At 40.9% G+C, this 25,334-nt stretch overlaps 1 protein-coding gene across 1 annotated transcript in view; it reads right to left on the bottom strand.

The window, feature by feature from the left end:
• Positions 1 to 25,334, bottom strand: part of polrmt (polymerase (RNA) mitochondrial (DNA directed)) — a 47,911-nt gene that overhangs the window by 16,209 nt on the left and 6,368 nt on the right. The window contains exons 5-15 of the mRNA XM_069694891.1: positions 19,120 to 19,306; positions 16,027 to 16,176; positions 12,984 to 13,151; positions 12,297 to 12,467; positions 11,053 to 11,292; positions 8,568 to 9,353; positions 8,165 to 8,287; positions 6,739 to 6,861; positions 5,146 to 5,325; positions 3,941 to 4,027; positions 1,798 to 1,911 (exon numbers count right to left, since the gene is read on the bottom strand). Coding sequence (XP_069550992.1) covers positions 1,798 to 1,911; positions 3,941 to 4,027; positions 5,146 to 5,325; positions 6,739 to 6,861; positions 8,165 to 8,287; positions 8,568 to 9,353; positions 11,053 to 11,292; positions 12,297 to 12,467; positions 12,984 to 13,151; positions 16,027 to 16,176; positions 19,120 to 19,306 — 2,329 coding nt within the window. The remainder of the gene's footprint in view (positions 1 to 1,797; positions 1,912 to 3,940; positions 4,028 to 5,145; positions 5,326 to 6,738; positions 6,862 to 8,164; positions 8,288 to 8,567; positions 9,354 to 11,052; positions 11,293 to 12,296; positions 12,468 to 12,983; positions 13,152 to 16,026; positions 16,177 to 19,119; positions 19,307 to 25,334) is intronic.

A 25,334-nucleotide genomic window follows, 5' to 3' on the forward strand; every position in this document is an offset into this window, starting at 1 on the left:
GGCCGGCCAAGAAGCTAGATGTCCGACTGTGCTTTGCATGCGCTGTGTGTCATTCTCCACCTTTCACTTCAAAAGTGAACTTAAGAACACTAGAGGTCAAAGTGCATTTTATATACTGAGACACATTTAAAACGTAGGCAGGTCTTTCTTATTCTTTATGCACACACAGATAAAGCTTGCCTTATCTGCAGATGTGCTGTCATACAGACATGTTATCTCTAAGATGTGTTACTGTCAGGATCTCCATGGTGATGGACAACTCTAACGATGTTGTTGAGCTCCATTAAAGTTGCCCACTCACAGCAATCACAATACACCATCAGTGGTGCACTTCGACACCAAACCCATCGAGACTTGGAAAGCCCAGCCGGCACATATCATCTACAAAGCAACGAGTGCTTACAGCTACATGATAGGTTGGGTGTTCTGCATATTAGAAGACTGAGACAATAATTATTTTAGGTAGTTGGATTTCCTGTGGACCAGGAGACAAAAGACCAAGGGATGGAAAAAACAGAAGACGAGAGTGAATTAAAAGAGTTTAGATAAAAAATAAAAATGGAATAATTTGGATTTACCAAAAATTGTTTGTGGTAAAAACAAAGGGGCTGGAGTGTGGACACATTATTTAGTCCAAATTCACACTACAGTATGTCTCACAAGCTCCCTTTTTACTTTAGTCTGAAACAAAACATGTACTAAGCCTGGACAGTTCACCAGTCAATCACAGGAACACCAGAGGAGTCATCACTTTTTTCCAGTTAGAAATCCTGAAACCTTTTTGAAAACCTTGACCACCCATCCAGTCATGTTAAGCCGTGTTCACACCAAACGCGATGCAAATATTCGTTTGATTGAACAGTACTTGTCAATTATCTACTGGTTCAAAAGAGGCGAATAAAATCACATTTAAAGTCTTTATAGTTTATGCACACAGGCAATGCCATTAATTTGAGTAAATACTTATTGAGTCTCGTCACACCAAAACGATGGAGGGAAATTTTGTGTGGGCTGCCTGTGTGAGGGCAGCGCAGAGTTCTCCGTGGATAAAAGCACAAAATTATTGCAAGATTTCTTGTTTGTTACAAGCTGACAAATTAGAAGTGTTTTTTTCAGGTTTTATTTTGAAATGAATGTGAAAGAGAACACAAACAACCAACAACAAAAGATGTGTGACTGTCCAAGTACTTACAATATGGACTAACTGTGTGTTAACACCGATTCATTCATAATGTGTGCACTCAGAAGTCTGCTCTATGCCCATTGCAAACCAGCTGCCCTCATTTATTATCAGGTTCATTAGAAATTCCATCAAACTCCATGAATATAATTTGTGGAATGGCAATTATAGTGAAAGTTATGATCCAAAGCATTTCACTACTTCATGGAAATATTAGTCTGAACAAAAAGATAGTGATGTGTTAAGTGTAATACATGACACTATACCGCAATAGACCAGTAGAAAAAGGGGTTGTATTACTAGTTGTTTCGTCAAGAGACAGTTTAACGAATACTGTTTGTACTTAAAAAGTGTCTAGAGTGTGTGCTATGGAAAGGTCAGTTGTGGGTATATTGAGAAAGCTGTGAAAGCTGAGACAAAGAGCAAAGAAGAACAAGATGAACAGGCAAAGATACAGGAGGAGAACAGCAGAAAGGTCAGCTGGTGAATTTCAGAAAATACAGAGAAACGTACGTCGGCCTGTAATTGGCTAAGCTATCTGGTATGTGTATGGAAACTATATAACCGTGACGAGAAGCGGTAAAGAGCCGCTACACGCGGCCTACAGTGAGACTTACCACTTGGTTGCGTGTGCGGTGGTAGGGCTGAATGATGGGTAAACCCAGCGGTGTCACCCACTCCACAGTGTGGCCAGACTTGGAGATGAGCCTGGCGCTCTCTGTCAGCCAATCCTGCAACAGATGGATGCCAGCAAAGGTGAAGTGAGCGCACATGCTTACAGAGCCCACAAATATTCACAGCGCTGCATCAATCAAGGGTGCAAATATCTGTCCATTTGTTGTGTGTGCATGTTTGTTTTCTTGTATGTGTTTGTGTGGACAAAAGTGCAATTAAGTTGAAGTTTGTGAATTCAAATCAGGTAATTTGCTGACTAAGTTTTCATGTTTAGCTGGATCAAGATTTAATAAGCGAGGCTAGAAATAAAAAGATATTATGGTGCATTTGGAACAACACAGAGGAAATGAGAACTCCCACCGCCCACAGCATCAACAAATGATCTATGCATTTAAGATCTACCTCTGCTGCTCTACTTTAAGGAGCTGCCACTAACTGTTGCAGACTTGTTGTGGAACAGGTGAGGAGTTGTTTCTTACTCTAAAAATTGCAACAGTGTTGTTTGCTAAGGTGTCTGGCACAGTTTGTCTCCAAGAATGGAAGCCCTATTTATGTCCTCCTTGCACATACACTCGCACACACATACTGAGCTGTAGGAAAGACAAATATGTTCCAAGTATCCAGAGGTAGCAGCCTGACCCAAAGCGGCTCCATTCATCATCCACTGCCTCCCTATGTTTCCAAGCAAGATGAAATGAAGATGGTATAAAAGCTAACAGAAGTAAGCGATTAACTAGATAGATAGCTGGCAGGATTGCCTGGTCAGTCAACAGGCTGATGGAGGCGGGAATAGCGGGAGAGTAATGAGAGGACAGATAGTGTGAGCGCAGTCTGAAGGGAATGAATAGCAGTGTTGACAGAATAATTGGGAAATGTACAGAAAACATATTAGAAGTCAGGGATGACAGCGCTGGGATTGATCAGCTACCTTTCTCTCACTCATACATCAACTCTTCCCGATGAAATCGAGAGTGACCTACATAAAAGCAGCACACACACATGCACCAGCACAGGCAGCACACACACACACACACACACACACACACACACACACACACACACACACACACACACACACACACACACACACACACACACACACACACACACACACACACTAGCAAAAGGTGGGGGTTCTATTAGCTCGCTAGACTCCCCTCTGCCTGTGGCGATAATATACAATCCCCTACCAGGTGCGTGTCCTAAATCTATGAATGGAATCTGTGTGATAAATGGGTGCCGTTGCCGGGCACCCAGAGAAGTAAACCAGTCATTAATAAAAATAAAATCACATCTTATTTGTTGCTGTAGGTCAGCAGGAAAAAAAATATTTTATGAGTCTGAAATTTGCATAACACATTTATGTGAGAGTTTCCTTGAATGAATCATTTAGTTTGATTTAGTATTCGCTGCAAGGAAAATAGAGGCTGTTATTTAAGTTATTTTAGCAAGACGATAAGTAGTTGTGTTTCGTCTATAAACAGCAGTTACTTTCAAGTAAAATTTTGATAAAAGAGTTCCATGTAAACCGACATAAATGTTCATTAATTACTTGAAACGTTATTCTTTATATACTGTATGCTGAACTGTGTGTTTGCCTGTCAGCTCACCTGCCGTTCACTGATTAGAAAGTCTTGAGGTTATATAATTATTTATGAGTATTAGTCAACTTTTAAAGAAATTATTATAAATTGACTGGAAACTACTTCTAAAATAAATGTTAATGAAATGGGTATTACTCCTATTACAGAGAAAAACTTTGGACACCTTTGTGATTGTGCTTTGTGGAAAGTATTTAAGTGTGTAAGTATTTACTGCATGTTCAGATGTATTGCAGTGAAAACAAGATTTTCTTTAACTGATATTTGTCATCAGTGTTATAGATTTTGTAACAGACAAGGGCTCATATTTGGTGATAGTTAGTTGGATAATATCATTTTACACATGTATTTGTCTTTGTGTGTGTGTGTGTGTGTGTGTGTGTGTGTGTGTGTGTGTGTGTGTGTGTGTGTGTGTGTGTGTGTGTGTGTGTGTGTGTGTGTGTGTGTGTGTGTGTGTGTGTGTGTGTGTGTGTACTGAACTTACCTGGATCTCTCTGGTTCCTCTAAACATCTCCTTTAAGCCACTGAACACCAGACGCACCAGGTAATGGGATGCATCCCAAACAAACTCCTGGAAACACAACACATGATTAGCCTTTCACAGTTATTCACAATGTGTTGCTCTGCTGTAATCCTAAATCAAGATGTAATAAGAAATATAGTTTTTTTTTCCCAGCTACTATTAGGGCTATTTTTGTTTTTAATGTAGAATGCAAATAGGTGCTATAAACTGCAGGACTGAGAGTGGTCTATTTCTCATATCATTACTGTGATATCATCTCCTCCTCAGGAGACACTGCCTCATCCACCCTATCCACTCCCCCTTGTAATCAGTCACAATTACACTTCCTCCTACTTCCCTGTTAGCAACATTATGCAGAAGTCATTTAGCACAATCCTGTGGCCCTGGGATGGTAGATACACTGACAGCAGAATCATACTAATCCCATCTATGCAGACAATGAGATTAACTCAAACTATTATCAGGAACTCTATAACTATGGAGACAGATAATAAGCACTACAGCGCTGTAAGAAGATGAAATGCTTCCGTTCTCTTGCCATGGTGTTGTTCAATAGAATCGGCGTGCTCATCAAAGAACCATTTATGTCCAACCAAATCAAAATGTAGTGGTTTTGAACAAAAAATAGATGCACCATGGCTGAGCACAGACTATCTAATATATCTACTGTTGGATTCCACTCGTAGCCTCCCTGAAACAACCATGCAATATTTGATTTCACTGCAATGTGATCAAGAATAAATATGATCAAAATAAACATTAAAAGCATCTATTCTTGCTCCATGCTGCTCACTCACTTAGAAACAGTGTAGTGTGACTCTTAATGTCAAGGTCAACCTATTTGGCTGCACAATCAAATGTGATGACATTGTATGTGGTCACTGTTAACCTTGTGATGAATGCCTTCATGCAGAGCACAATGAAGCAATAATATCAGAGTAGAGAGAAGCTTCTACTTAATTACGAGCCCATCTGAACTCACTGCATGTGTAAGAATGTACGGCCTGAGAGGAAAGTGTGAGAAGAGACCCATACAGAGGAGATCCTGTGCCCGGGGAGCACTGTGTCATACTAAGGCTGATACCATGCTAAAAATAAAACAGTGCGCTGTGTGAAGGAACCCCCTCGCTCGCCACCACTACCACCACCTTCCATCAATGCTGTACCTTGGGGAACTCATCAATCTCCTTCAGTCTTTTCTCAATCTGAAGGCGTCCCCCGTAGCGCGTGACCCCGTACACCACCGTCATCACCGTCTGTTTGACAACCTTCCTGTTGATGAAGCCCTTCAGCACCTGGGCGATCTTCAGGCCACTCTCTGCGTCCCGAGCTCGGAACTCCTCCACCTGAAAAACATGCAATTGTTGAACAGTTTCAAAATTGTGCCTTTTGGAGGACATTTAAATACTTATCCACAAATACAAATAATACATCCCAAAGATAACTGTCATTATCAATTAATCAGCCAATTCTTGTCTTTAGAAACCAACTATTTTTATTTTTTTATTTTATTTTTTTTAATTTCACAAAAACCCTGAAAAATGTCAGTTCTGGTCTCCTAAAACCCAGGTTGATCCCGATGGCAGGCGAGCATCTTACATGTCATTTCATCATTAGTGTACAAGGTAAAAGGTAAATTAAGGATTAATTAGCTAATTATTTCAGCTGTAGTTGTAACATAGTCTCGTAATTTATGGCTTTTTACCAGTTTTACTTTCTGTCAGTAAACAAGATGTATTTATCCAGGTAGCTCGCTATTTCACAAGGCTGATATCATCTACAGTATCATCTAACGTAGCTGCAATGCCCAGAGGTAAACATATGACAGTGAGACAGTGTCTTGCAGCTATCACTGACAACTACACTGTATGGTTTGCAGTCAAAGTCACTGCCCTTGAAAGGCCAAGGACAGATGGTTTTTCCTCGACTCACTCAGATTCCTTCTGTCCTGAACTGTCAATGGACCACAATTAGCTTGAAACTGCCTCTGCCTAAAAAGCATGCAGGTTTACAGCCCGTCGGATGCTTTGATAGCATTGCATGTACACTCACCCTCTGAGCCTCCGGATAAGAAAAACTGTCTCATATCTCTCCGCACTTTGATGCAAAGCATGAGAAACTAAGCACTTTTAAATGCAAGACCTAAACTGAGAAACTTAAAATCTATTCTCAGTGCTCAGCCTGTCACTCACTACCGGACCCAATGAGTCATCTGAATATTAACAGCTGAGCAGCTGCGACGTGTCTTGCAACTGAAATTTTACACGATTAAGTTGTGTGCCTGTGAGTCTATGCAGTTCAAATAAGGGAACAAAACTATACAAAATTCAATATCTACATGTATCATGTAGCAGCAACAAGTGGGATCCAAGCAGTGATGCAGACAACTTTACAGCCAATTCACGTTGTGAACACAAGTTGAAAAAGTTCACAATGGGATTTAATCCCTGAACCATCGGATCCCTTGAGAAGGTGACTCAGACTGAGCCACCGGGGAGAAATAGTTTCTGCACACTTCATTAGTTGAGGCAAAGACATAACGTGCAAATTGCAAAAACAGGGTATTTTTGTCTGTTCACGGTGAAAATGCTTACGACACTTAAGATGTTGATGACAACATTCTGAAAAAAATTACACATCACTCTGATGATATTGAGTGTGTTGTCGAAGTATAGAAGAAGTATACAAATATTAATCTGAACAACAACAACAGCAGCAACGCTGCTTAGAACTGCTTTAAACAGCCCACTGGTGCTGACCTGCTGTGCAACTCCGCTGTACACATCCTGGGGTACGTCACAGGGCATGAGGTTGACTGATGTGGCACCAATAACATCTCTGCCTAGAGCAGCGTAGTGCTGCAGACCATTACAGGAGCCATCCTGGAGGAGAGTTTGAGAGGAAAAAAAAAAAAAAAAAGATTAAAGCTGTGCTGTAGAAAAGAGAGGTCTGCCAAAGAACAGATGGTTTTATCAAAAGAACAAGAACAAGGAGAGAGAAGAGAAGACAAAGAAAATGAAGCAGAGAAGGCAGGATGAATAACATGAAGATTGGCTCAACAGATGAGAAAAGAAGTCTCTGCTCTGCATATGTGACCCTCATGTTTAGGCTATAGCTTTTACATTTGTCTCTCAGGGACAGTCAGTACACATTAGTTTACATTAATGTGATGTAAATTTCTCAGATTTAGGTAAAAAGGTTCATTTTAATCTAGTGCCAGAGCAGATTGTTTAAAGTTTAAAGCTGCACTGAGTGAAATGCTTAGAGCTATTGTGCCTTCAAAACATCTGCTAAGAGGAGATGCTGAATACTTTTAGTGACATTGATTACACTTGATTACATACTGCAGCATATTTTAGTTGAATGCTTTTCCTTTTGTCTTATACTTATGAATATGCTTGAAGCGTGGAAGCAGGGAAATTAGTTCTGAAACTTGAATTAGTTGCATTTTCTCTGGTGTAATTTGCCATAGAAATGTAATTATACAAAATGTGTTTTCCAACATAAATGAGAAATATTTTCTCAAGTTCTGAATATAAGCTGCATTATAACAATATTATTAACAAAGGCCTGAGGTGCACGCAAGGTGGCTTCACTCAGCAATGAATATTATACATAAAAGGTGTAAATCAGGGAATTCCTGACAAGGAGAAGTCTGCACAGTGGAAATATATACTTCCTCAGTAAATACAGTATGTCTCCAACAATGACATAAATTTAAATGATTTTTCTGCTCCTTTGGTTTATGTAGGAAAAAGTAGGAGCCTGAATGTCAGATCTCAGTGCAGGATAATTTGACATGTCGCCTGGTCTGTAAGATAAGAGCTATAAGTTTATAGTAGATAACATAAAATGGTCCCAGATGGCTGGGGAGGTTGTGCCATGTTAACTTTGATATGCCCTCTTAAAAAAAAGCTATAAAACGCGACTGAATGGCACACTATTTTTAGGGGGCTATAAACCTGAACAATCATAGAGGCCTTTAGTGTTAGAGTAAATTCCTATGGACAATCTGTTCTATATCATTTTATATTTGTAATTTCTATTTTACCACAGATTAAAACATAAATGTATCTTTACATTATTTGTTTTCCCTTGGTAAATAAAATATGACATAATAATAAATTGGTGAAATGCTTAGCAACTCTTTAAATGGATAAATCAATCTTTAGGCGTTTTATGTACCTGGTGAACAGGAAAATGAGAGATGAACTGTGTTGGATCAGGCGACCTCACAGCGTTGGAAATCTCCATGCAGCAGCCCAGTGCCTGCCAAGGCTCATCTGTATTCATCCACCACTTCTTACCCTAAAAAGACAAACATAGCACATGGCACATTATCCTGCGAACGTAACCACATTCAAAAGAGAAGCATGTTCACTTATTATTTTGACATTCATATTCTGTCACTTAATAAACTGTCACTTCACATAGTGTCAGAGAGAGACGAGCAATCTTGTAATCTGCATATTTCATCTGCGCATTGTGTATAAAACAAAGCAGTAATAAAAAAACAACAACTATGTAGCGCTATGGTTGAACCGTATTATCAATGAACAGCAAAAACAATTAAAGATGAGAGACTAACATTCAGAGGGTTGTCGGCAGAGTCCAGTATGTCCTCCATGATATTGTTGGCATACTCCAGTCGTCCCTGCAGTGAACTCCTCTTTTTTGAACCTGTCAGGTTGACTAAGTGGATCTTTAGCCAGTCCAGGCCCTTGGGACCGAGAGGCTTCCCCTCCGCAAACAGGAGGATCGCACGTGTTACATCACTTCCCAAGTGATTAAAGTACGGAGGGCATGGGTAGGTACGTCCCCTGAAGTCCATGTTGTGAGGAAACCAGAAGATCTCATCCCGGATGTGGTGAGCGATGGAGAGTTTATAGAGAGCGTCCATACGCAGGCTGTGCATTTCACTGCATTTCTTTTTTGCATTAATCACCTCTCTTTTCATGTGGGCCTTCTCACTAGCTGTATACGTGGGGTCTCTAGGGTTGAATTGAGGTATTTTGGGGGCCTCTGACAGAGGCGGAGGGATGTCTAGCTTATCGCTGCCACGGTCATTGAAGATGGAGATAATAATATCCAACAGAGGTTTGTTAATCCTCCAGGCACAGTTGCCCAACTGATTAAGCGAGTCCAAGACTGCGTGAAGGTTTTCACATTTCTCCAACAGCTGCTCGTGTTGTGTGGCCCCGTCCACTGTGCGCATCAGTTTGGTCGGTGTGAGCAGGTAGGCTCCAAATCTAAAAGAAGTCCAGGGCACAGGAGGGCACAGCATTGGCATCACATAGGAGTCAAAGGTCAACTTGGTCTCCATGGCTTCCTGCAGTATCTGGGTCAGGATTGGGTGGGGCTTGATGAAGCCAACCTGGGGGGTGAAAGTTCATGAGAAATGCTTCAATTACAATGAAATAAAAGGGGCTAATTCATCTAATTTAAAAAAGCAGGTTATGGTTAATCAAGACAGAGTGTGGTTAATTTAAAATCGAGTGTGGTTCTGATAAATTAAAGTAGACCAACAACAAATTAAGTCATCTGAAGTTTAAATTATAACTGGAATGTAGCGCAAGGAACAACCTCTAATCTGAATACATGTCTTACAGAATCAAAATAACTAAGATAAACACTCTCTACTGTTCATTCATTCCTCCATTTATACAACTGGTCATCAGTAAATACCACTGACATCCACAACAATTGGGAAACTATAGCTTCATAAACCCTTAACAAATTGTCTCATTTTCATGTTATTTAAAGTAGTCACTGAAATGTTGCTTACATGTTGTAGCTGTCACATCGCAGGTGATCTATCTGGTGAAACATCTTTCTTAACTTGATCTAATTATGTAAAAACCTGGTCAGGTGTCACAGCCTCAGACTCTGGATGATGGATTTCTGAGGCCGGGCCTTTGATGTTAGAGATTTTTTGTGTTCTAGTTTTTACTCGACACACTTAAAGCATGTTGAACTGAAAATAAAGACCATCACTTGTTGACAGGAAAATAATTAAAAAAAAAAAAAAAAAAAACTGACAGAAACACCTCTGCATTGCTCGAATGAGTCAGAACTTCATGCTGAGCTGTAAAATCATTAGGATGCTACCCTGATGGGCTAACCTCCACAGACGGAAAGAAGAGGGTGGGGAAGGGGAAGAGAAAAGAAAAGGGGGAGGGGGGATAGAGATAGAAAATTACACAAGAATGAAATTCTGCTGTCAAAGAGACCCAAGTACAAACATTTCTCAATCCTCTTTGACAGTCTGCCTTTTTCTTCTGACACAGCTGCCGCAGCCTCCTGCAGGGTCCCGTGGCAGTGAATCAGCGAGCCAATTAAGGGGACACTAAAAAAGGGATTAGCCTGGAACCCATTCATCTTACTCAACTGTTCCCTCTGCCAATTCACACTGGGGGGAAATGGTTTTCTAAATCACGCTCTTTGGAGCTTCACACTGGATAGGAGGGTGCTCAAGTGTTCAAGGTAACAGGCTTTAGCACAGGCTTCTTGACCAAAGTGAAGGTCAAGTGTTTCAAGGTATTTTCTCTGTATCTGCTCCTCAATGGTTTTTCTTCCTTATTAATGAAAATGTCAGCTGTACAACTGCTTAAACTTTGCCCATTTAATAAAACTAATTGCACATAAAAAAAAAAAAGAAATCAAACTGAGTATGATTTGAAGGGTCTTCATAATGAGAAAGTTTGTTCTTTTTTTTTAATCCTTATGAATACTTTTCAATGTTAGTTTTTAGGAGATCTCTTCAACGCTAATCCTTGACTATTTTTTCCACATGAATCTGAGTTGAAAGGATTTTTTTCAGTCAGGGTCACTTAATACTCATAAATCCTGTTACCAGGTTATCAAAGGTATTACAATTCTCTCAGATCTGCTTCTGCAGGGTTTTATCAGAGAACCTACAGGAGCAGCTTATGTGCAAGAATCTCCACTGGCTTCTTGGTGAGACAGCTTTAGCAAAAATCACAACCAACTGGTTATTCAACCATGTGTTTCTGTACTATCCCTGTGGAACAGACCCAGTCGAGCACTTGGAAAGATTCGCTCATCCACTGTACCTGGTGGGTGCTGCGAAAGGTGTACATGTGGTAGAGGATGGGGATGAACTTCCTGTCAAAGGCTGGGTTCAGGGTGTCGCTGTTAATTTTGAGGTTCTTAACCATCATGTCCACCATGAAAGTGCCCAGCTCCAGAGTGACGATGAATGGCCAGCTTGTCTCACCACCCTGCAGTGTGGGCCCTGAACTCTGCTCCGTCTCCAGCTTACACCACTGCTCCCTGGGAAGGACATCATACACCTACAGGGAGAAGAAGGTTTGTTTCATTGCGTAAGAATGGAGTATGAGTAAGTTAAAATCTTGAAAACACAAAGACAATATGAGTCATCACTTGTCACTACAAGTTACAGTATTTGGGAGGCTGGTCAACATCTGAGACCACAAGATCTTTACTTAGTTCAGGAGTAAGTCATCTTATCGATCTCATCTGAATTAACTGTCACCAACACAGCAGCATCAAGCCATTGTTGTTTATTATTTATAAATTAAATACAGGGATATGTAAATATGATTGAACTGAAGTGACAAATAGTTTTGTCAAACATTTAGGATGTTTAGCTCGAATAATTGATGCGTGGAAATGTAAATGTGTGAAGCGAGAGCTCTGACTAACACTAGCTGTCATTACAATGATGGAAACATTATAATTGGCATATTTTTAACTACAAAGGCTGCATATAAAATACCTTACATAAAACAAACACCTTAACTAACCTCTAGTCTAACTAACTGCTGGAGTATAATGAGCTGTTGCTCATTATAGCCATGGTGACATTAGCGTCTTCCCCCCAGTGTACCAGAAACATCAAAACACAAGAGTCAGTGATACTGGCTGTAAGATCCCGTTGAGGAAACACAGCCCTTCATTTCACTAAAAAAAAAAGGACCCAACAGCATGTCAATGAGCTGAAGAACAAGGTCTCAAACAAATTCAAGTGTTCAATTACTGTAGATACAGAACACTGATGTTATAACAGTACAACATTTTAAACTTCAGAGTAAAACAATGGAATCATTTAGTATTGTTTCAAGGTAGCACAATATGACACAAAACAAAAGCCGCCCTTTGCAATTAAAGACAGACAAAACAGAAGATATAAGAATCGAGAACGACAGTATGTGTTGTGCTTTCACGTTTAAGTAGAGCAGAAGCAATGAACTGCAACATCCTTCAGCTTGTACCTTTGCAGGACAGTATACACAGGAAATCTATAGCCAACTAGTAGGATGTCATTTTTTTTTACCTTGGTATCTTTGGCTATCAGGTCTGTGTAAGCATCATAAATGCTGCCCAGCTTTTCCACCATCTGATTCTTTTCCTTCTGTCGCACAGAGTACTTGGTGTACACCCTGTTGCCCAGATCTCTGGCTAAAATCTTCAGCGACTCTCCACTCGGTGGCAAGTTGGCAATACTCTGGACATGAATACAGCACAGATCAAAAGGTTGAATGCATAAAAACATGCGTGACAATTCAGTCACAAAAAGCAGCAACTGAGTGTTAGAGGCTTTTGTAAAGACTGGTTTAGTCTCATGAAAACAATCCCTCTGTCAGAGGGACAATCACAGTCTTTTCAGAATTAACATCAAGCTGATATTTGTCTATGTTGGAAGCAAAGGTATCTTATCAAAGCATGCTCTGCTTTGCTGCCAAAACCTGATGGACTTCCAGCTGTTGTCACTGTCAGCCATTTGACTTGTGCTTTGTGGTTTCCGAGACTGGTTGTCTCAAATTACACAAAAGCAATGTCAAGGAAACAAAGGACAGACAACAGTAACATGCCTCCTCACATTTTAGGTCAGACTTCAGTAAAATTAAGTTGTTGTTCATCAAATGTTTTTTTTTAAATCCAAACACAGACAAGTCTTTGTTTTATCCTGGACTTCTGACAATTCATTGACCGGTAAGCTGGGTTAGGTGGCTTGTATTACCTGTATCATAATGTCAACATACTCCCTATCCTCCAGCACGCACAGATAGGGATAAAGGTTAAGCCTGTAGTCCTTGGTGTTGGTGTTAGCCAGGATCATCTTGCTCTCCCTCAGGGCCTGGAGGAGGATCTTCTGCCACTGTGTCCGCTGCTCGGCCAGAAGCTCGCGCTGAAAGGACAATACAACTGGAAATCATCCATCTGACGAGCAGAAAAAACATAAAGAATGAAATACGAGGGGCAATCAAAACGTTCAGAGACTGTTGTGCACAAATGGAGTGAATGCACGCACGCACGCACACACACACACACACACACACACACACACACACACACACACACACACACACACACACACACACACACACACACACACACACACACACACACACACACCAGTGGTCACAAAAACGTTTCCAACTCAGCTGCTGTTTTTGACCAACTAAAGTCATTTGGAATACTTCCTCACAAAGGTGAGATCTTCCCACTGCTCCGTGCACGTCACGGTGCTGCACCCTGTTTGCACACAATGAAAGAAGTCTCTGAACTTTTTGTCTGCCCCTTGTGAAATGAACAATCCTACAGCCTCTATCACATACTGCATGATCCAAATAAAACAATCAAAACTGTAAGGCAGTAGATGGGGTCACCACTCTCCAGACACGAGTCACTGTGCAGCATGACCATGAATTCCACTTGATAGTTAAGCTTGTTTGGCCCAGATACCACCAGATGACAGGGAGAAAACCGACGGTCCCTCCGAGAAAACACAGACTTACTGATCGAAGACTAAAACCAGAAGGAAAAGCCTATTCTGCTTTTCTCTGAGTCTGGCCCAGAACAAATCATTGTTGGAATGCAAAAAAAAAAAACAAAAAAAACTATCAATGTATTATCATAATTGATATTAAAGTGGCTTGAGGTTAGAGGGAAGAGATAAGCAGTCTGGGAAATAGTACACATATATTTGCAGTCTTGTGGAGAGTTAGATGAGCTGGATAAGTAGCAGGTGTTATGAAGACTGGAAACATGGAGAAACAGCCTACCAGCACATCTGATCCATGCCAATTTACATGGCATATTTAATTCATCAAATCAATAGAAAAATAAATATCGATAAACAAATTGTGTTACATGGACCAAGCAAGCCGTTTTCTCATGCAGTCAGTCGTTATGCTAAGCTAAGCATCTGCTAACTTCATATTTACCATTATATGACACTGGCATGAATCTTCTCATCTACTGCAGCTACAACTCTTTTTACTACAAAATGATCCATTTTATGTTTGTCAGCATTGCTTTAATTGAAGAGATTATAATTATCCACCATGTGATGTGGCTAAAAATGGGCAGTTTTCTTTTATTTGTGGCCATTTCCTCCTTTCTAGCAATCAGGAAACTCCTGGGATTTTTTTTTTTTTCCATTCACATTTTTTTTTTTTTTTTACATATTGCACAAGCACAAATGCCATCCTTTTGGTCTATGGACCAATGCTATGCTATCTTCATGTAGCAAAATCTACAGAGCTGGAGTTTCAAAACTGCCAGAAGGTAAAAAGACCTTTAGTATCTTCCAACCATATTAGCTTTGCTTTTCATTTGAAGTTGAGCAGCCATCTCAACCAATTGTGTTCTGTACCCAATATTTTGGTGCTTTTTCTAATCTAACGTGCTTTCATGTGCGGGAATAAATCAGTTATTTTGGCATTACGTGCACTTTTGATGCACTTAAGTGAAAATGTGTGTGTCTGTGTGTGTTGATGTTCTCTTATCAGCCTTACTCAGTCTGAATAAAACAGAGACACGGTCTGGATTTCGGATGGAGAGGTGACTCTGCATTTTCCCCAGAGGCCTCCATTACAATACATTATTATTCTGCCCTGGCTCTCTGTAAATGCTTCCTGACCACCAGGGACTCTCAGCCTGCTCGCTTCCCACATAGCCCATCTGCAGAGGCAGACGAGCCAGGCTGGACTGTAAATGCCAAAGTTGGAAAGAAGGCACACCACAGGAATACGATGGTTCTTCCTCTAACCTGTCAGGCCTAGATGCATGATATCATTTCAAAGTTTATCAGAGAGAAAAAAGAAACTTTTAGTAAATATTATAATTATTTAAAATAAAGCAGATTACTGTCAAGATGATAATGCCAGTATTACAGTTAGTGCCAGCACAATGTGTTGTGAAATCGACAGGCTTTCTAATAGTTTAAAAGAGACAAACCTACAGCACAAAACAGAAAACAGCTGGCGTCCTTCCAGGTCAAATGAAACAACCTTTTTTATTTAAAACAACAACATTTGTGAAGCAGCTGGATTTGCAAGATCGTGTGAGATTACGAGATCAGGCAATCCATCTGGTCAGGCGTCAAGTTCTGTGTTTGTTTCTCAATAAGTGTTCTATATGCCGCTACGGGTGTCGTTTAGGTTTAACAACAGTGAGATGTGACTGTTCGTTAAAAACTAAGCATGATCTAATGGTTGAAGTTAAATTGTGATAGCAGCAAGAGACAGATGCTTCATCTAATCACCCGCCTGGTATTTTTTGAGTGCCTGCTCTTTTCCAAACAGTTTCCAAACATGACTTCGCAGATGATATTGTGTAACAAACCATCTGGTGTGCAGGTTAGCGAACAACAGGGTTTGTTAGAAATATGTTTTTCCTAAAAACACGGCACTCAACTTACAACACTATTGTAGATAGAGCGTAACATTTTATCTTAACCACTGTGCCAACAAATACCGGTATAGATTTTAAGACAAAAGAAAAAAAAAAAAAAACTTTATTACAGACAACTGAATCTTCTCCATTTCATGAATCTTAAAACATATCACAGAGATGTCCTTTAACTGTATATGTGTTTTAGTTGTGTACATGTCTATTTGTGTCCGTTTCTGTGTATGTACATTAAGAGCGAGATACAACCGAAGTCGAATTCCTTATATGTGTAAACATACCTAACAAATCAAGCAGACTCTGATTCAGATCAGTGAGTAATGAGGATGAGCTGAAGATGAAGAGAGGCAACAGGTGTGGCTATTTACCATTTTGGCCATGTTTGCAGTGATGGGCTTGGTTGTCTCCACAGAGTCGATGGTGACAGTGCAGGCCTGCTCCATGCTGAGCTGAAGCTTAACACGCTCCTGGAGCTCCTCCCGAGTGAAGTCCAGTTTGGGGTAGTTGTGGTCTGCCCTCTAAAACAAAGTCAAACATCACACAGACATAGAGAAAATATGTTATTAATGTGTTATAGTGCCCTGAGCTCAACCACTCAATAGTAAACTGTATTGTAATCCCTAAACTGAATTTTAGGTGAGTCTACACCAAATAAATGTTGGTACACAACCTGCAAAAACGCATTTCCTGTGAGGATCATTTTAGGGCAAGATGTAGGGAGAGTCTTTTCAGGCAGGTGAGTAAAGGCTAACTCGTAAAGCCATCTCAGCCTCTCTGCCAGGAGCGTGTTAGTCTTAGTTTCCATGTCACAAGCTTTGGCTCAACATTACTCAAACAAAACAAACAAGAACAAAAGTTCATTAGAGTTCATTACTCTACTCACAATGTAGACACACATGGTGGACACTTCATCAAATTGCATTGTCAGACAACTTATAAACACTTAATAATCTACATTCATATTTTCAAGGTTTAACTGAACATTATATAACATGGTCGAAAACCTAGAGCTTGGATAGCAAAGTCTGGAGTCAGATGATTGTTGGTTATGGCTACAGTACATTCACAGCTGCGTGCTTGCTGAATTGTACCTCAGTATCGTATCAAACCCAAAGACATAGTAATCTGTTGCATGAAGCCAAAATAATTATATATATATATATAGATCAGAAATGACAGGAACTGAATCACTGCACGTATGTTCGTAGGCTTAGCAAATGTACCCTTAACAATTTACCCTGAATGTGCTGACTATTACATCACAGCTGACCAAAGGGGCTTACACTGACCGAGGGATGAAGTACTTGACAGATTCTGGCAAATTCCTTGGTGAAAGAAATCAAATGTGCTTTAAAAAAGTAAATTATTGTTTTAAGAGATAGTGAACTTGCCGAGGCAATAGGACCATAGGATATTGTCAGTACAGAAAGGGTGTTGGCCTGAATAAATGAATTACAGCACTAAGAACCTTTATTATGTCCTAGACAGCAGACAGGATACACAAGATTGTGAATCGGGCTTCAGAGAGTCATAGCAAAGCCTCAGGTAACATCACAACGAATGTGCTAACAAGTTATTATCAATGGATAGCAGTGAAATCAATAGATAGCAAGGGAAAAATGTGCTGTCACGATAGTTTTGAAAAGTACAAACTTGGCGTCGGTACAAAGGAAAGCAAAGTGTTCTGCTGCACATTGTTAAAAGTACATCTGTGTGATTTTTAAGACAATACTTTGAGAAGTGAAAAAAATTCAGTTGTTTCAGCAAACCCTGCAGTCCAGAGAACATACAGTGCACCTTACGGCAAGGTGAGCAATATTGAAACTATATTGACAGAAAAGAGCACAAATATAGGTCAGTTTTCAGATGAAAAAAATAATTGAATGAGAGTAGCAGACAATCTCTGATGACAAGCTGAAACTAGATCAAATTGCATTTTCTACAATCTACTGCTTCATCAAAATTCCATCTCACACCAACAAACAATATTCTAATTAGATTGCGGTTCTTTTGCTAACACGGATTCAAAACCCTCCAGAGAGACTCCAGTCTGCTGCTGTTATCTAGTGGACCAGTTATTTGAACAGTCTTTAAGCCACTGCGACCTGCCAAAAAGTCAAAGTCACAGTCAAATAATCAACTGACTACCGTTACAAATATAATCAGAGCCTGCAGTAAGGAAGCAGTCACATTTGACCTGTTTCACATATCATTAAGTGTCACAGTAAAAATATATGACCTGCTGCTTTCTTCCATGTCACACACGCACCCAGGCCAACAATAAGATGGAGAGGACCAGAAATATGTCAGTCAGCTGAAGACTAAAATGAACATGGTGTATGTACTGAAGCTAAAAATACTACAATTGTGCAGAAAAAGCTGTTAATGAATCATGTGAGAATAATGAGGAGAAGGGAAGTGGGAAAAGTGGGGAGAGGTGAGAGGAGGAGAGGCAACTAAAGCAGAGGAGCCATTAGAAAGCAGAGCTGGCTCACTATAAATAGGCCAGTGCCTGTCTGGCTGTGAAGGGGTGACAATCAAAACTCTCATAGTCACGCTGGAGCCCTCTGACAGATTTCGCAGCTCTCTGGCGCTTTGACTGGCAAAATATACTCAACAGACAGCCTTAAAAATAATTCCTGTGTAAAGTCACATGCAGCAGTGTCTACATACACTAACTTAAAGAGCCCTTGTACTGTTTGTAAATCAAGTTTGTAACCATGTTAACATGTCCATGTTGTGTCTTTTAAATGCTAGATTATGAGATAAATAAGCATCCAATGCCACTGCTGACCACTTTGGAACTGCAGTTGGACTCTGACAGTCTCAAAAACATGGATTCAGACCAGGCAGCAACCAACAGTGACATCATCCATTGTTTTGTGAACTGCCATTTTGAAGCCTCAACTTTGGATTTTGGTCATCGCCATTTTGCACTTTTAGAGCCAGAAGTGACCATACTTGGACGAGCCCGCAGTAAATCTAACTCAATCTGATTGGGAACCTGAAGACACTACGCCCTGCCCACCTATCACAGAAACCTGACTGCACCACAGGCCTGTCAATCAAACAGACACACCCCCAGAAACACAGCTTTTTGAGGCCTAATTTTCGAATAAATGAGGGGAATATTTTTAGATGAACAGCCAGAAAACAAATAAGAAGGGGTGGCATGAGTTAACGACACCACAATAACGCGTTTAAAAAATGTATTGACTTTGTATTCCATAAAAGAAGTTGAATGGGAGTCAATGGAGCCTGAGGCCCCGGTGTGGCACTTGGTGGTATTGCACTTTATGGCACTTCTGCCACAGACTCATTTTTCAGAACCGTAAGCTACGTCCACTTCTATATACAGTCTGTGATGGCTACATATGTTATCATTATACTCGTCATATCATAAAATGTTTAAAATAGTAATAATATCATATCATGACCAGAGTATGCAACGTATGATTTACCTGTGTGTAGAAGTTGTGAACGAGCGATGAAGAACGTTGTCTTGTTTGCAGGTTGAGGCTGGGCTCGAAGTCGGGCTTTACGATGCGAATGGCTGTCAGCAGCATGTCCCGCTCATCTTGACGAAACACACACTGGCTGAACAGATCGTCCACAGACAGGCCGTCTTCCTCCATCTGGTTCAGGCACCTGAAATGTACAGACACATACAGTCAGTGTATCGGCTTTTCATTGGCCCTTAAAAAGGTTTCAGCCTTGTTATGTTTGTGGGGACCTTGGTATGTTTATCAGAACTAATACATCATGTCTACTTGAAGGACATCATGTACAGTTTGGGTTGAACTCGTCTTAGATAAGTCTTGAAATAACTGTATGGACTTTTCTGATTCTAGTCTGTGTTGCTGTTGAGCCAAACTGAAAAAAGTTTTAACAAAAACTGAACTTGAAAACTTTCATGAAGACGTGATTTATTGCAGAACTATTATATGAGACTGCATTGGTTTTGGCTTGGTGTACCAAATAAAATGCGGACACAGTGTGTATATACGGTACACTTACATGGTCTAATAACAGATTACGCGAACAAAACATTTTTCCAACTCTGTAGCAGAAAGTAATTACAGGACCTGATTTGGGGGTACATCACTGCCAGCACGAATCACTGCCAGCATGAATTTCATGCTGTGACAGTTACTCATCCGGTACAATTAAACATTGTTGTTCTCTACCGTCCACCAGGTTCTTTGGGAGATTTCTTGGAAGAATTAGACGTCCTCCTATCAAACTTCCCAGAAAATGGCCCTCCACTTGTCCTTCTGGGTGACTTTAACATCCAGACAGAGAAGTCATCTGACCTTTTACTTTTACTGTCTTCCTTTGCGCTCTCACTCAGTCCTTCCCCTCCTACTCACAAAATATTTTAACCAGAAACTGCTCTACATCTAACCTCACTGTAACTCCACTTCATGTCTCCGACCACTTCTTTATCTCTTACTCTCTCCCACTCTCTCAAACTGACAACACTCCCACATCAACAGACTCTGTACCTGTCCGTCGCAACATTCGCTCCCTCTCTTCCTCCTCTGTTTTATCAGCCCTGTCTTCAACTGACTCTTTCTCACTCATGCATCCTAACTCTGCCACAGATACTCTCCTTTCTACTCCGTCTTCCTCTCTTGATTATCTCTGTCCTCGTACGTCATGACAGGTCCGCAAGTCCTCCCCAGCTCCGTGGTTGTCTGACTCGGTGCGTGCCGAGAGAGCCACCATGCGAGCATCAGAAAGGAAATGGAGAAAATCGAAACACCTTGACGATCTCTTCTCTGCCTCTATTTCAGCAGCCAAAAGCTCTTTCTTCCAAGCCAGAATTCAATCCTCATTTTCTAACCCCAAAAAGCTCTTCTCCATCTTATCCAACCTCCTTGACCCTCACCCCTCCCCCCGTCTCCCTCCTCCCTTCTACCAAGCCACTTTGTCAACTATTTTACAAAAAAGATAGATGACATACGGTCCTTATTTTCTAATCCATCTTCTGTAACTACATCTCCATCAACTTTGTCTTCATCCCCTTCGCTTTCCTCTTTCACCCCCGTCTCACCAATCAAGTTCTTACCTTGGTAACCTCACCAATCTGGCTTCAAGGCAGGCCACTCAACAGAGACGGCCCTCCTTACTGTCTCTGAGCAGCTTCACACTGCTAGAGCAGCCTCTCTCTCCTCTGTCCTGATCCTTCTAGACCTTTCTGCTGCATTTGACACAATGAACCACCAGATCCTTCTTTCCTCCCTTCAGGACCTCGGTGTCTCAGGCTCTGCTCTCTCCCTGTTCTCATCCTACCTCAACGATCGCACTTACGGGTAACTTGGAGAGGATCTGTGTCTGAACCTTGTCCTCTCACGACTGGTGTCCCTCAAGGCTCCATCCTGGGTCCCCTCCTCTTCTCTCTGTACACCAACTCCCTCTGCTCTGTCATTCACTCGCATGGCTTTTCCTACCACAGCTGTGCTGATGACACCCAACTAATCCTCTCTTTTTCCCAATCTGAAACACAGGTAGCCGCACGAATCTCTGCCTGTCTGACTGACATCTCTCATTGGATGTCCGCACACCACCTGAAAATTAACCATGACAAGACTGAACTACTTTTCCTTCCAAGGATGACCTGACTATTACCTTTGACAACTCGGTGTTAGCCCCGACCCTGACTGCTAAGAACCTCGGTGTGACACTCGACAGTCAACTCTCCCTTAATGCCAACATTACTGCACCAACACGTTCCTGTAGATACATGCTGCACAACATCAAGAGAATACGTCCCCTTCTCACTCAGAAGGCGGCGCAGGTTCTGGTCATCTCTCGCCTAGACAGTTGTAACTCCCTCCTGGCAGGTCTACCTGTTAGTACCATTTGTCCTCTGCAGCTCATCCAGAATGCTGCAGCTCGACTGGTCTTTAACCTTCCTAAATTCACTCACACTACTCCGCTCCCTTCATTGGTTACCAGTAGCTGCCTGCATCTGTTTCCAAACATTGGTACTTGCGTACCGCGCTGCGAACAGATCGGGTCCAGTCTACATTCAGGACATGGTCAAACCTTACATCCCAGCCCGTTCACTGTGCTCCGCCTCTACCAATCGGCTTGTTGCTCCCTCACTTCGAGCTAAACACTCAACCAAATCATGGCTGTTTGCTGTCCTGGCTCCTAAATGGTGGAATGAGCTCCCCAATGACATCAGAAAGTCTATACATCTTCCGTCGCAAACTAAAAACACACCTCTTCCGACTATACCTTGAATAGGAAAAAAAAAAAAAAAATTGAGCACTTTAGTCGCACTTAAATGGCACTTACTTATAGCACTTTGTAGTTTGGCTTTCTTGAAGAAAATTGTACTTTCCTGACTCTTGTTGTTCTGGATTTTTACCCTGATGGTTGAATGCACTTATTGTAAGTCGCTTTGGATAAAAGTGTCAGCTAAATGAAATGTAATGTAATAACACAATAGCATGCTGTCAGTTTGAGAACAGGATTTTTTGTTTTCACAATCAATTACTGTAATATTCTCTCTCAAAAGTCTCCCCTCGGATTCAAATACTCGCTTTGCTCTGTTCTCTTTCAAAACTGTACGCTTGCATTCAGACTGCTTCAGTGCGCTCGCAAAACTTCCGCTCCCAGATCTCTGCTTGCGCTCTCGGATTTTTGTGAAATAACGTGCCAAATGTCCCCAACCAATAGAATGCCAGGAATGACATTAACCAATGATATCATCACAGCCTTGCTTGTGCTTGCTTTACGTCTTAGAGCGTCCCTTTACGGGCGATTCATCACACATCCATCAGACAACATGAGGTAGATTTTAATTTACGTTGGAGATTATGGTTATTATAATGGATGATACTTTAGAGAAGATTTGAGTTCATAACCTTTTGACCTGCTTATCGATTTGGGAATGGGACTATGATAATCATATAACTTGCCGGGTCGCTGATTAATTCAGCTTTTGTCTGTGTTATCATTGTATATGTCTCCCCCTACCCCGATCGATAGTTGCAGAATATCAATTTAAGTATTTGCATTAGGCCCCCTGTCAGAGTCCAAGTTTGAGCTTGATCCAGAGGCAGATGGCCACTGACGACATCAGTGAAATGTTTATTTAAATAGAATCTCTTAGAGAAATCCTGTAGAGAGCTCCGTCTCCATGACTGGACTGCACAATAACGATGATGCCAACGTGCAACCAGCCCCTGGAATACATATGAGAAGTGTAAAGGCATGATTATTCAATAACTCAGTTTGATGTAGGATACCTTAGAAGACCTCTGAATTAACATTTTCAGTCTGGTGGATTTATGTGTTCTGTGATTAGTGGGATTAATTAGTCGGTTAAAGTGATAAACATCCTGTATTTATGGATACACAGTGTTATCAGTGATGATAACTGATGTATTTTTCGATTCCATAAAAAGCACCATCATCGTCTTTTTACAAAGCCTAACATTAGGGGAAAGCACGTTGAAAAAAAGCTCAGGTGCTGTGAATTATAAAAATATTAACGAAAATTAAGAAACTATACAAATATCATTATCTTCCAGAAATTGGCACATTGCATGTTGGCTGACTGAATGTCAACCAACCAAAAAACTGATATTATGTTATATGAATAAATCGGATAATAATGATGCATCTACCAAGTTTGGTTTCACTGCAGCCTAGAGGTTAACAGCAGAACTACATGACAAAGCAAAGAGACACAAGTGAAGGAACCCATTTCTCATCAGCAGAGCTCTGCTTCACCCTGCACACTTTTTACTCAAGACAATTATAAATAACAGCCTGCTAAATAGCATCTGGAGGAAACCCTGACTCAGCAGCTCGCACCTATTTAATCTAATCACAAGTGAGCAGGGTTCCTCACATGACTGAACAAAACAAGAGAGGCACTGTGACAAAACGTTCGGTCATATATTGCTACTGCTTCAAGTTATGTATTGGAAATATTTCCAAAGCGAGCCAAAGAGGTCACGTTTTGGAGCATTTTCACTCATGCCTGAGAATTTCTTGTGATGCAATGTGCAATTTTGGTCTGAGTAAATGAGAGAGCCTTGAACAAAGACAGGATTAGTCTGGGTGCTGGCAGTGTGGTCCAGAGGAACAAAGAGGGCAGAGAGGTTGAAAGATAGAGCATAATAAGCCTGGTGACTGCTCTGCTGCACCCTAGGGAACGCAAAGCTGTGGAGGACACAGCACTCACAAAGGGAAAACTTAAAGGGATAAGCGTGTGTGTGTGTGTGTGTGTGTGTGTGTGTGTGTGTGTGTGTGTGTGTGTGTGTGTGTGTGTGTGTGCGTGCGTGCGTGCGCGCGTGTGTGTATGTATACCCCTATGTTCATGTGCGTTTGTGAGAAAGACAGAAACAGGGGAGAGGGAGGCAGATTGGTACACGGACGGTACAGAAGAAACTACAGAGGCAAGAGTGATATTAGGAGAGAACAGCAGTTGGGTTGTAATAAAAGGGGTGACAACAGAGTAAAAACAGGCACTGGCTGATAAACAAACAAACTGACTGACAGAGAACAATGATAATAATGCAGAAGGTGAGAGAAAAGAGAGGCGGCTTTAGCCAGAGACAGAGCAGGAGTGCACCACTGCAGAGCAACAATGTCATATAAGCATCGGCTTACAGTGATCGATGGACCAACCGCCGACCCCGCTGCCCTGCCACCCGTACCACTATTGGACCACACTGCATAGGGTGATGTCCCCGGAGCCCAGGAGGAAAGTCGGTGTGTGTTTTTTTCTGTATGTGTGTGTATGTCGACATGATTTAGGCTGATGATGTTCTAAAAAAAACAACAGCAGCAACTAATCAAGCAAGATGTGACATAAGGATATTTAATATCTCATCATTTCAATTTAAAATCCTGTTGTAGGAGTGGGCTGTTTTACATGGTGTGATTAGAAACTAGCTTTGATTAAACTGACTTTGAAGGTCGTGAGGTGAAGCCGAGTCCTAAAACTAATCTTGCATTCAGACGGTTATTGACAACACTTACCAAGTGGTGACGAACTGTGAGAAACAGAGTCATGTTTCCTAATGCCAGAGTTTACATGATAAGTTTGGCACAACTGGCAGCCAATATGGCAGAAATATGTCACTAGAAACTGAATTTGAATCATTTATGTTTGAATTTAATTGATTTAATTTGAATAACTGAATCTGAAGAGCATATATTGAAATTCAATTCAATAGTTAGAGGCAAAATTTCCATAAACTTAAAACTGAATGTAATATCATGAAATTGCATTAATTTGCTCTTAAACTGTATTTGACCAACAATTCAACTCTCTGTATACTCCTACATTCAGTTCTTTATATTAAATATAATTTTTTGTCTCACACATGCGGGTCTCTGAGGCATAGCAATCGAGTGCAGAATAACAAAACTCCTTTTCAGCCAATCAGCACCATGGATGTGTACCAGCAAGGAAAACTCCTGCGTGCCCGAAGTTCTGTGTGTATTTGATCATGTCTTTCACTCCCATTGATCTGCAGCAGCACCAAGATTGAAAAGTGGCTGATGGTGCAGAACTAGAGTTGCAGCACATGCCAATTTCTTTAATTCAATTTAATTCAGTTCAATTTTATTTATATAACGTCAAATCACAACATAGGTTATTTCATGGCACTTAACATATTAAAGTCCTTACAGCAAGACTTTACAA

The sequence above is a fragment of the Brachyistius frenatus genome, unplaced genomic scaffold (genome assembly GCF_029030835.1).
Source record: "Brachyistius frenatus isolate BFR_SWC_R1_liver_20210118 unplaced genomic scaffold, ASM2903083v1 Contig_18, whole genome shotgun sequence".
Classification (NCBI taxonomy): domain Eukaryota; kingdom Metazoa; phylum Chordata; class Actinopteri; family Embiotocidae; genus Brachyistius; species Brachyistius frenatus.